This window comes from Lissotriton helveticus, chromosome 4_1, assembly GCF_964261635.1.
Source record: "Lissotriton helveticus chromosome 4_1, aLisHel1.1, whole genome shotgun sequence".
NCBI classification, from domain to species: Eukaryota; Metazoa; Chordata; class Amphibia; order Caudata; family Salamandridae; genus Lissotriton; species Lissotriton helveticus.
The window spans coordinates 147,651,470-147,664,856 of record NC_136063.1 but is presented as its reverse complement, the minus strand read 5'-3'; the positions used below and the strand labels follow the sequence as shown (position 1 = coordinate 147,664,856).

At 42.8% G+C, this 13,387-nt stretch overlaps 1 protein-coding gene across 1 annotated transcript in view; it reads left to right on the top strand.

Moving 5' to 3' along the window:
* LOC144827074 (uncharacterized) overlaps nucleotides 1–13,387 on the top strand; it is a 182,029-nt gene that overhangs the window by 106,803 nt on the left and 61,839 nt on the right. Inside the window, exons 14-16 of the mRNA XM_078685521.1 lie at nucleotides 39–131; nucleotides 1,554–1,649; nucleotides 4,759–4,854. Of these exons, the coding sequence (XP_078541647.1) occupies nucleotides 39–131; nucleotides 1,554–1,649; nucleotides 4,759–4,854 (285 nt within the window). The remainder of the gene's footprint in view (nucleotides 1–38; nucleotides 132–1,553; nucleotides 1,650–4,758; nucleotides 4,855–13,387) is intronic.

Sequence of the window (13,387 nt, the reverse complement as noted above, 5' to 3'; positions counted from 1 at the left end):
CACAGGTGGATTCACTTTTTGTGGTTTGTTTCTTCCAGCTGTGTGTAACCCTCCCTGCCAAAACTACGGAGTCTGTGTGGCGCCAGACACGTGTGATTGTCCCGCTGGGTATCCAGGGCCCGGCTGCTCAGGTAGGAAACATGTTCAGAAGAAGGTTTCCGGAACTTGGTATGGTTCTGCTAACCCTGTTTTTTAAAATATTTCAATCTACTGTGTTATTAAGTGGGGCCTGTGGTGCTCTGGGGAGGACCTAATGGTTTTGATGGGGTCTTTCCAGCCCTCAGAAGCTTTATGTTTTGGGTTGATGACTGCCTCTTTCTCCCTCAGTATTCTGCTTGATTGTCCATGCTACAGACACATCTCTGTGCCCAATGGTAATAACAAGTGTTTTACCCTAAAGAGTGCTTATTCTTGAAAATGTCATAAAAACAGTGGGGACAACACGACTGGGCAAGCACTGAGTGAAAAGTTAAGTGTCTGATTGCCGCCTCCTTAAGCAGCTGCCTTTTTAAGCAAATTGCATCATGATTGACATGCCAGCTCATTCAGCAACTATTGATAGATTTTTTATAGATTTGCTTCTGCACATTCTATTACCCTACTTTAGTTTGCAGTCTACATAAATGTAGGAGACTGCCCAGGGAAAATGATGTTTGCACCAGGTTAATACCGAGTTTTTGCAACTAATTTACACTTTTGTGTGAAAATTTTCTCATATTTAGACATTCTTGTTTTCAGTTTAAACCTATTCCCTGTAATCTAGGAGAATGCGGTTCCTGGCGCTGAGCTGAATTTCTTGATTTTTCATCACTCAACTCAATACAGGAAACCCAAGAATCCACTGCATGTCCTCCCAAGCTAAAGGGGCTAAGATGATAGTCAGACAAAGAAATGGTTTGTTTGCTAGATCTAGTCCACAGATGAGCCAGTAGGAGGGAGCTTCATGGATTGCCTGTGAGGATTTGTTTCACCGTGATTGACATTGTTAGTTATTAGCTGTGATAAGATGTAGGCAGTTGCTGGTTCTTAGCAGGAGAGCAAGTTCCACGCTTGTGTACAATGTATGTGGCAGGCATTCCCTACTTTGGCACCTGTTCGATCAAGTTATCAGGGCCATCTCAGCTTGCCACTAATCTAAATCCAAGCATTTCCAGTCTTGTCTACACTAGTTCCACCTAGGGAGAAATAAATTACATCTCAGTTGCATACCACTTAGAGCTGCATTTTAGCTTGGCAAGTTAGTGGCAACTGAGAAATGGATGAAATGGCACTTTTGCACCGGTAAGACAGTTCTCTGTGTTGCTGCACACTAGACACTGGGTAGAAGGAACACAGTCCCTTTGACATGTCCACTAGGCAGGTGTTGTAAATAGTGCTACGGTGTCATGGGAGAGATGTATGACTTTTTCAAGACCCAGTGGGTGCCAGTGTCGTTGTATTCTGTGGACTCCTGAGGTCCACAGAATACAAGTGCACAATACTGGAAAGCTCTGGAGATGCTGGATTCAACGTAGTGTACAGTGACATTACCGTGTCTCTCTTTATCTCTTTAGCGATGTGCGCTCCACCTTGTGCTCATGGCGGGACATGCATGCGGTCCAACACCTGCCTCTGCCCTACTGGCTGGACCGGTCCTGGCTGCCAGACAGGTAAGACTATCCCATAGAGACCCAGGAGGTGCACATGCCAGTGACCCTCCAGCATTGCAAATCTATGGAGCACTCGGGATACCTGGTAATCAGTTCACAAACTTCCCATATCCAGCTTGAGGTCAACAAACCTTTACTCCCAAACGAAACTCATATGGGTGGTCCGGACAGCATCTAATACAGAGGTGGAGCGCTAAAATGCTAATTTACTTGTGATGCGGAAAATTCTTCATTCAGTCTTCCGTCTGTTAGCGGAGTCTTCAAGCTTTGATGTCACCAGACCATTATTAAAAGATTAAGCACTACAATAGCATTCAGTACCAACTGACTTCAAGGTCGGCATTGATAATAAACTGTGGCATGTTATTAGCTTTTATATTGCACCCTTCAACTATTTGTATGTCACCAAAATTTCAAAGTAAGAAATGGACTTTACTATAGCTGGCCAGTAACCTGCTTGCCCCACTTTGTGAATGGAGTATACAAAAAAGTGAATGGTGGAAGGCTAGAATTAATTTCAGCCACTGGTACTTACTCGGGCCGCATCCCAGTTCACCGTACCCCTCAGTTTTAACCCAGCCATATACAAATCCGTCTTGACCGCTGCAACGGGGACAGTCCAGCTCAGACTTTCAGGCCCAGACCACCATGAACTGGAACACAAGCAACCCAAGACTGGTCCCTGACGAGTACGGTCGGTACTGAATTGTGTAAGATGGGCCTTTGGCTAGAATTGAATAGTGGGAGAAAAAGAATAGACTGGAATGAAGCCGAGCGATGGCCTGTGGCTGATATTGATTCAAGGATTGCATCCATCACCTTGTTGTTCGCTCTTTGTGACTGGAGCACTTCCTGCATGCGCCATGTGACGTTGGACAGACTCACCAGACATAACTCTGCTGACTCACCAGGTACATCTGATGATCCATACTGCAATAAAGATTGTCAATTTTCAACAGGTAAAGTTCTCAATTTTAAAAAAGAAGATAGGGGAAAATGAGAGGCTGTAGGACTAAGGGAACATGAGAATGTGCTTTTGTACCAAAATGTAATCAGTGGATTACTTCCCAGTAATCTTAATTCTTCCAATTCGGAGAGGTGTGGCGCAGCAGGCAGAGCGGCTGACTTGAGAGCACGGGGCTCGCGGTTCGTTCGGCGGCGACAGCTCAGCTCAGCATCATTGTGACTCTGGGCAGTGGCTCAATTAATCTCCTCAACGGCCCCCAGCAGCTTGAGACCCCTACGGGTAATTAGTTCCTGCTTTACAAATACCGTATTTAGGGCCATATGTATCAACAAACTCTTTTGTGATTCCTAAAGAGCGATTTTTAAGGAATCGCTATTTAGGGATTGCAAAATGGTATGTATGAAGAAATTCGCTATTTTTTAGCGATCCCTTAATCTTCCTTATTTGCGAATTCGCAAAAAAGGAATAATTTCCAATGCATTCCTATGGGCCAGGCGGCCCATAGGAATGATTGCGAAATAATTCTCAAATTGCGAATTCGCAATTTGCTAATCGCAATTTGAGAATTATTTGAAGGGTGCAGGGGTATCTCAAAGACACCCTGCTGCACCCCTGAAATGTACATGTGTGTGCATATGGCGCACATACATACCCTATGGGCATGTGTGTGCATCACATGCCACTTTCAAAAATGCCAAAATGTGCATTTTTTGAAGAATTCGCAAGTTACCATCAACTACAAGGTGGTGGTAATTTGCGAATTCTTAAACAAAATTCGCTACCCAAAAATGCTACATACATAGCATTTAAGGAATCGCAAAATTGCGATTCCATAAATGCTATGGCAAAATAAGGAATCGCACAACTTTGCGATTCCTTATTTTGCGAATATTTCATACATCCCAAAACATGCAAAAAGGCCGTTTGCGATTCGCAAAAGGCTTGATACATATGGCCCTTATTTCTTTATTCCCTATCCCAGTTTAGGGTATACATTTGCTTACGATGTCCTGGTGATTTTCAAAAACATTTGCAATACTCCCCTACTTAAGCCCTGCCCTGAGAGGTGGCCACATCTCAAATACTGGAACAAGAAAAGGAGAATCAGAGTAAAGAAGATGAGCAGAAGGGAATCCAACTGATGTTCCTGCCTCATTCCTTACTTCATGCCAGACTTTTCATTCAGATAACATACCACAGCCAAATGCAAGTGGCACAGTTCCATGGACTAGTCCAGTAAAACCACCCGCAGCTCTAGAAGAATGATTACCAACCCACTGCACTGCTAGATCAAAAGGACTAATTATGCTATTAGTAGCAGAAGGAGGGTCTTGTATGAAACATCAAAGTATGCTTCACCCCACACTAATGGGCTTGGACTTTGAGGCCTATTATGACATCATTCACCAGATGACCTCCGCTGTCAGAATGGCCATCCCATGAATTATGTCATAATGCATCACAAAACTCCAGCTGACATCATTTCATTTGCATGATGGTGATGTCTGCTTGTGCTTTGAGAATTATTTGTTTGACATCATCAAACAATGCAAAGTTCTGGAGTTCTTACTGGTGCAAGAATGCCAAAGAGAACTGTTTTTGTTAGCTCTGCAATGGACCACTCCTTTAGTGTTCTTTAATTAAGTCAGCCAAGGAGGACAGAAAACCCCTTTCTGATCCATATTAGGTCTGCTGTAAAACAGACTAAAACGCTATTAAGCGCTATATTGCCCACCTCTCTCAAGTTCATTATCGATGTTGTTTCCAGTTCAGGACTTTCGTTTGATGGTCTAATGCATTTTTGTTGTCATAGTCTTATGTTGTGTACATTGACCTAAATAGACAAACACACCTAAAAACAATGATTTCCAAGTGCAAAGTTCAGGACTAAAGACACCATCCGCAGTGACTTGGAGAGAGGTACTTTCCCTAACTATATAAAGCTGGACATTTTCATGACACCAAATGAAAGTCCAACCTGTATCTCCTGGAGGGACTCTGGTAATGCAGCCATCTGCTACCTTACATAGCCCTGCCACTGTACGAAGCCTGCACCTTCTATCCAGGAGTGTGAGGGTGGATGTAGGTCTGAGGGTGGGGACGAAATGCCAGTGATTAACACGACTTTCTATATCCCCCCAGCCGTGTGTGAGTTGCCGTGTGCAAATGGAGGTCGATGCGTCGCTCCGGAAACCTGCCAGTGCCCCTCGGACTACAAGGGGGTCCAGTGCCTCACGCGTAAGTTATTCACAGCTGCTTTTGAAGGGGTCTCCCATTTACATTTTAAGAAATGTGGTGAACCCTGAGACCAAATCAAAAGAACATTGTTTACCTCTATTCTTATTATAATGTATTGAATTGCCACATTTTTTATCTTGTTAAGGCACTTACTGCACCTATGTAAGGTCCTGAAGCTTTTGCCTACATGGGAGGCATGCTATATCACATAGAGTGTGTGTCTTTCTTGTTGTGCCTGTGTGGCAAGTGTTTCATTGTCATGTGTGATGACCATCAAGGTGCAATTATCACGTTATGGGACAAGGAACTTAGCAGTGTGGTGGATGAAGAGGTGTGAGAGATTGGCATGCAGTTTATGAGTTTCAGGGAGCTGGCAACTTTCAGCAACTTTCAGCTACTGTACAGGCCCTATTATGGTATTTCATGTCATGATAGTCTATCGAGCTAGTTACCACACTGGGTTGTCCAATCGAAGGCAAATGGAAAGAGAAACAGTGAAACAGTGGGTAAATCTGCTGGGATGGAATATGTTACTATGCTCCCATAACTGGTTGTCATTGTGAGATGTAAAGAAGCAGTCACAGTATGTAGCTAGCTGGGACCTGTAGTGTTGGGTGAGATTTGAGTCCTCTGAATGGCCAGCAGTATGTGACAGATTTCTTCTGTTATTCCATGTCTGTTCATATGTTTTATGTGAGTGTAAGAGGATTAAGCCATATAAGGTACTTATTATGCAGCTTGCCTGAACTACAATCGGCTGCTGACCGCTGAGTGGTATTAGTATTAGTGCAGGTGAGAAGGGTTACAAATGAACTGACATTTCTGTATAATACCCTTGCTAGCCATAGGGCAGCTCTTAAAAATGTATCTGCATATAGAAATCAGTTTGCTTACTGGGCAGTTGCTTATATGTATGCTATAGAGCGTGGATTGTACCTGAAGGTGCAAATGTATTTCTGTATTCTATCAAAAGGTTGTTGGATGGTGTAATTAGCTTGGAAATAGTGATGTTTTCAACTGTCTTCTGAAGTGTATATTCCCTTGAATGCTTCGAATCTTGGCTGGCAGCCAATACCAGTGCTTGGTGGTTAATACTGAAAAAGCAGTACCACCTACGGATTTCTTATGGTAAGGTGGCATGATGATTGGTCACGTGAACCTGTCGTGCAGTGTCCTGTTTTCTCTGCATTGATTTAATTTTTACTTGTAGATATAGCAGTCCTTTTCCTTGGGAAGTTCTGTGGACAATGCAGAGTGCCTTGAACATTGCCTTCTAGCTACAGGTCGCCAGTGGAGTATTGTAGGACTGGAGTCATGCTTTCTCTTGGGTGAAGGAAGGGAAGAAGCTTTGCTGCAGCATGTTGGATGAGTTGTATTTTGTGTATGATGAATCTGGATGCGCCAAGGTAAAGGCTATCGGCATATTCAAGTTTGGAGATTACGAGCATGAAGATGGATTGTAGCTTTTGTTGTTCGTTGTTCACAGGTCTGGGAAGATGTGCCACAGTGTTTTGATTGTGTAGAAGGTGCTTTGTGTGACCTTGTTGACATGCAGTATCACGGGCATGTCTGTATCAATGGTTACCTCAAGGTTTCTCACATCTTTGGATATTGTTAAAGGGGCCTCATATTCTTTGGCCCATACGACAGTAGAGCGGTAATCTTGGCATTGCCCTCAGTCATGATCTCTGGCATTGCGGTGTTAAGTTGCAAGTGATTACTCATCATCCATTTGTTTATGGTACGAAGGCAATAAAGCTTTGGAGTTGTCGAGGTCTTCTAGGCAATACATTTTCAGAATGATTTGCATGTTGTCTGCATCGTTGTAATTAGTGAGGTTGAATGCTTTATTCAGGTCTCCCATAGAACATAATGGGTTTAGGTCATGGGTACTCACAAACATTTTCCCGGGGGCCACAGAGTTTGGTCTTTGGTGTGTCAGAGGGCCACATTGATGCCAGCGGGGGAGGAAGGGGGGAGTAAAGTAGGCATAGGTGAAGCAAAGCATGTATATCTACAGGCTGAACTGAATTGCACAATGTCAAACGAGAAAACATGGGATGAATCCTGGCTTCTCCACTTGACCATATTGTGTGACCCTGGGCGATGGTTTATCTCATTTTCCTTCCTTTTTCTTCATTATCACATATAAAAGGACCTAGAAATACATGACTTCAGGATGCATGTTGTATAAAACCATCTCCAGTGTTTGGCTGTAATCACTAATGGCATTGTTGTCAGGGTGGGGGGTGGGAAGCATGATTGTTTCTAAATTCATATCTGAAAACCATCACTTAAAAAAAATATTTCTGAATGCACTGCTATAATTTGATTTACTAAGGTGAAATAGTTCTACGGGCCAATTTTGAAAAGACTATTGTATTTTTACACGTTTTCGGTCTTTACAAATTAAGGGATTCCTAAAGTTAAAGGCCTAGTTACTTCCTTTTGTTTAACTGCAATCAACCTTTAAATAAGTGCTTGCTGTATATTTAACATTTTTTTTAATGGTAGTGCTGAGTCGAGTTAAGAGCAGCCCAGTGCTGCTGCTGCTCAGGGGGCCGCATGTAAAGGCCAGGAGGGCTGCATGCGGCCCGCAGGTCGTACTTTGAGTATCACTGGTTTAGGTACTTAGAATAACACCCCATAATGTTAAATTAAATTATTTAAAATAGTTAGAAATATGAATGCATATTAGTTAATGTTATAAAATATGTACAAATAGTACATATTGATTATTTAATGATAAAATAGTTATTATTTAATATTATGTAAATTATATACCCATTGTATATATATTTTAAATTAATTCGTATTCATTTACCCAAAAGTACAGTTTGTGAATCAGGCCCCTAATTTGAAAAGGAGCAAGAGCCCTAGTGAATAGGTGACCCGGATCAGTGTAAGCCCTAGGCCCTATAGCTAATACAAACTCTAGCTCTAAAACCAACTGAAACCCAACCCCTAGAATGCCCAGCCCTAAAACCATTATAAATTCTAGCCCTAGCAATCTATAAGTACCCAAGTCCTAAGGCCTATAACCAATAGAAACCTTTACCACTACAACAAATGGAATCCCTAACCCTAGAGTTAATAGAAATCTCAAGCCCTAAGGCCTGTAACAAATTGAAATCCTAGCTCTACCACTAATAGAAGCCCTAGCCCTGATCTGATAGTCAATAAAGATCAAGAACCCTGAGCCTTGAAACTCTAGGCCTATAGCATATATAAATATAAGCCCTAGTAGCCAATAGAAACCCAAGGTCTAAGCCAAACAAAAAATAGAAACCCTAGCAACAATAGAAACAATGGTCTTCGCTTTAGAACCAATATAAAACCGACACCTTGGAACCAATCAAGGGCCGAAGTTCTGATTCCACTCACAACTGTAAGTGATACATCCTAGGTCCAAATAGGAAACTTGAATCTCTAGAATCAATCATACACCCCTAACAAATGGACCAATGGGAGCACTAGTCATAGCACTCAGGTGACTAGTCCAATTTAAAGTCTAACTCTAGTGGCCAAGTGACCATAGCTTCATGGGCGTGTGTCAGTGGAGGAGTAAACCCTGCTCAGGTGAATAAGGTCCCTGCCTACCCGCTTAGCCTGAATCTGATATGAAGTGGAGGCAGGTCCTGCTGCTTTGCTCAGTTTTCCAGGTTCATGACAACCTCAATACACTTTCTGCTTCTGGCCTGAAACCCATGGTAAGGCACGAACGAGTGATTTTGAAATGCTATCACACACTTTAAAAATCTTTGTGTAAGACCCTAAACGCAGTGCTATGCACAACCTAACATAGATTCAACACAGCAAAAGCAGATTACATAGGGCCAGATGTACAAATAACTAGCCGCAAAATACTGGCCTCAAATTGTGATCAGTATGTTTTTGCCACCAAAAAGAATCTGACTAATTGATTGGTCCATAAAATTACAAAACTTAGAGGATAGAATCAGACCTATCTCATGAAAATGAATGCAGTAGGTCACAAATTATGACTCACTGCCATTGGAGGGCATCACAGGGAAATTGGCCTGCTGGAGTCAACAGTCTAGGATGTCTGTGACCTGTGTTAAATAAGCAAACCTTTCTTATAATGCAACCGCTTTTCATACAAGGTACCAGAGCTGAGTTTAAAACAGAAAATCTTTTTTGTGGACTACTGTCTTTTCCCCGACAAACTTTTTTTTCAATTCACAAGGGAAGGAGTGCCAGTGGAGCCTTTCCCTCTTGTGAATGGGTTACCACCTCCTTTAAGGTCTCTGTAACTTTTCAAAGTGGCCTATAGCACACACCTTTCCAACACTGAAAAGGTATCCATTCTCAATCCCATTTTAAGAGTCAGGAAAAACATCTGGCCCACAGCTTCTACACCACTGAAGTAGGTTCTTTAAACTTTTTGTTGTTTTTCTGACTTTTGTAGACCTTCTTAAAACAGAAACCCTTAAAGAGCCGCACAAACAACGATTCAAGTGAGAAGTCACAACACAAAAGTCGCCTGCTCTTACCACTTTCTAAAGATTTCAAGTTCTTCTAGTTAACCATTTGCAAGGAAAAACCTAACTACCATGCCCCTTGGGGCATTTCTGGGTTCCTTATAGAAGATTCATCTGGTTGTGGACAGCAGAAGAAGCAGCCAGCAGAGATCAATGAGGGAGGGTGAATCTATGGAACTTCTGGGGTTCTTTAATATTTAAGGTTAGTCCATGAATGATCTGGCTAAGTGGGTTAAGACCCAGTGTCACCTACAGCCTCAAGTTTGGTGGAGTGGGTTTCCCACAAAATGACAGAGGTTCTGCACACTCAAAACTGGATTTCATTGCACTCCATTTAGAGGTTTGGGAATCGCTAATTGTGTGCCAATGGAGAACCACCGCCACAATTATCGACAGCAAGAGTTTAGCCGGAAAGTAAAATGCCCCTTACATTGAATCATATTGTATTACATGACCGAGTGAAACATGCAACCCTGACCCGTTCATAGGATGGTCTGATGGATTTGCTGCCCCAATTCTTCCTTTCTATTCTTGTCTTCTTTCAATCTCCTTTTCCTTCTTTACATTAATTCCTTCTTTCTTCTGCACTCAGTCTATTTGCCTCTCATTTATTTTTTCCTTTACAATTTTTTTCTTTTCTCTTTCTCCAATCATGTTTGTTTTTGTTGCCACCATTTGTCGCTTTTGTTATTTACTTCTGAGTCTGTCTTGTGACTGGCGAGTCACGGATAATAGTGAAGAAGGGTCATTAAGAACTATTTAATCTGTCCATTGGCAATGCTGGGTGTAGCGGGTGCACTGCTACACCATTGAATGGTGATATCCCTTCTGCCACTAAGCCGCCGCTGAGAGTACATTGGGGGACCCGCCCTACTAAGCTGTGCGGGGGATGGTGATCCCAGGCACGAAAAATCAACCAGAGAAAATTGTCTGAGTATCATGGCCATTATATTTTTTTCTCAGCTACAAAGACTAGCTTCAAATCTTGATTTCGGAGAAGCATGCAGAGAGTGCTGCAACAACATGGCGCACTGCTCAGCATTCCATCGGCCAAATATGCATATGCTCCACCGGAGATGTACTTTCAGCAAAATGTTCCCTGGCCTGACCACACGGTGAGTATCTCTAAAAGGGATGGGTCAATCTCTGCCAGCATGTGTTGACTATGGCCTCTGCCACACAGCCTTAAATGAAGCCCCTAGTCTCTATGATACTGACAAATGTACAGTGCCCCAACTTCATGAAGCACGTACACACTCCTTTACTGCACTAGCAATAAGGGACAAATGCTGGTTATAAGGAACTCTAATTTCCGTCTCCAAAGAAGGCAACATTATGAGATTGTGTCAAGGTCATCAAACCACATCAGCTAATCAGCACTTCCGGTTGGCAGCAAGTTTCCGCACTCGGAGACCACGCGCTGCAGAGGAGACCGCGAGCACCTGAGAACGCACACGCTTCAGGAAATTTTATGGGGCCACCAGGACCATTGACTTACAGACGTCTCTTTCATAATTAATCATTTCCGGTTGGCAGCGAGTTTCCGCACTTGGAGACCACGCGCCGCAGTGGAGACCGCGAGCACCTGAGAGCGCACACGCTTCAGGAAATGTTATGGTGCCACGAGGACAATTGACTTACAGACGGCATGTATCACAGCGCACCCGCTAGAAATGATACACCTTTTACGCGGACTATATTGCTATCACGAATACTCGCATTTCGATTTTTGATTATAGGATCAGATCACCAGTTCCATGATTCGACTGCACTGGTTTATTGACACTTTTAACTTAGATTCAGCATTTTGAAGCCTCACCCAGCCGGGTTGGAATTATCACCGGTAGAGTAATTTTCTTTATTATCTACTTCATAATCAGCCCTGAGGAAGTCGCAGGAGCATTTCCGATAAGCGACGAAACACGTGTTGGCTGGTTTTTCCGTTTGCTCTTGAAGAATAAATCATGAATACTATCATAAATTCTTCTACTGTGGAAATTGACATTACCTTATAGTGGACATTTACATTACCTTACATTGGTTGATACCTGAATTGGACGTGTGCACAGGTTTAAGCGTTTCACATCAGCTAATCACTCTCTGCTGACAGTGGGTAAAAAGGGAAGGAAAAAGTTATGATAATTTTCCTAGTCTATGTCTGCAACATAACAGATCCTGGTATATTGGTTTTGTAACTGTAATTGTAAATTCTCCCTAGACGTGCCTCACTGTCTGCCAATGCCCTCCCTGGGGAAGGGAGTTGCAGTGAGGGTCACATCCTGTGCAGTACACAAGAGTGTAAACATAGCGGACTGGTTCTATGGGATGCACACGGGCTTTGCCTCCCTGTCACTGGAAGATGTTTGAACAGAAAGAGGCAAAACTGGAACAACAGGGGATGTGATAAGGACCTTCACACTATCATTCAAGTGCTGATTTACTTCAGGATTGGGGAGGTGCCAAAGCATGCTTGGCGAGTTGTGTGAATCAAGCACTTGAGGCTAGAAGACTGAACACTGAAATGTTACCCACATGCAGAATAAGCCGCAACTGTACAAGGAACTCTTTACGCTTCTGTCAAGAGTTTCTATCCCTGGTCTATCTTATAGTGCTTACAGCGGTAGCGGATAACACCTCTGGCCGTCTTCCTGCCAGAAAATTCATATAATTCATGAAATATGTCTGGCTATGAGATTACAGCCAGTAGGTGGGACATGAGGAAAAATAACACAGACAGGTTGGGATAGGCAACAAAGGAACGGCTGGAGCAGGAGCAACATGGACAGTGAGTGGGGGGCAAGCAATGGACAATGAGAAGCAGTAAGTACGTGCAAGGACGGGTGGGGATAACCAACATAGAGGAGGGGGGAGGAGCAGCAAATGAGGCAGGCAACAGAACAAAGATTGCACTCTGGTAGAGGGCTTAAACACATATAAGAAAAGTAGTGACTAACAAAAGGAGCAGTGGAAGGACACATGTAATCTATGCCCCATGGGAGGGACAAACACGTGAAGAGGAAGGAAGCCTAACTGCAGCTGACCAATAAGAAGCAAGGAAATGAGAGTGACAGTGAAGCCAACCAATGATAGAAAAACGTGCAGGCTCCAAGCCCCCTGTAAGAAAACACAATGCCTCACAAGCGACAGCGCATGTGCTGTCTCAGGCAAGAGCTAAAAACGGATACACCAGTAGAGATCTCAAGTTCTCTAGAGCCACGTGTGTGTAGTGCATTTGGCGTAGGTTCTTTCATTGCATTTTGGGATCTGTAATCCTGTCTACCCCTTTATAAGACCAAGACCACAGACCCCAGAATGCAAAAAACACACCTGAACTCAATGAGCTAATCACACATAGACCCAGGAAACCTGAGAGCCCTGCACTAGTCTGCCTCTGTCTTTAGCTTTCAATGGAAATGCCTACCTCTTCCAAGACAAAACAATTAGTTTGTCAAAAGAAAGGTCTGGATTTCAAAGCATGGTGTCCCATTGACACGCTAAATGACAACCATCAAACCACTTGAAGACAACCAATATGCTATGCTTACCCCGAACAGACACTTCACAAAGAAAGGATAAGCAAAATTGCAACCACCTCTACAGCTCTTTTTCTGTAATAGCAGGGTATTACTAATAGAAGACTCTTACCTATAGAAATAAACTTACGGTGTCAAAATATAATTAATTTTCCCTAGTCACTCTAAAAATGAAAATGTAAAAAAAGACCAGCTAATCTAATTACATGTGAAACCATGAAATAACTTCAAAACACCCCCCATGAGAAAGCTTGAACTGCTTCTTGATTTCCTATTTCACACTCTAGTCTTCCTCCCTAACCACTACTAAGTCTCTGCAGTTTCTCAAACGAAAAGCATTTTGGGTATATCTCACTCCATCGAAGAATATTCTACGTGGAGGAACTTCTGATTGCCATGCTCCTTGGCGTATTTCATTCATAATATTATAAGTGATTAGACTATGTATGCACGATGAGTAGACCCTGGCATATAATTAGACCATGTTTGCAGCATAAG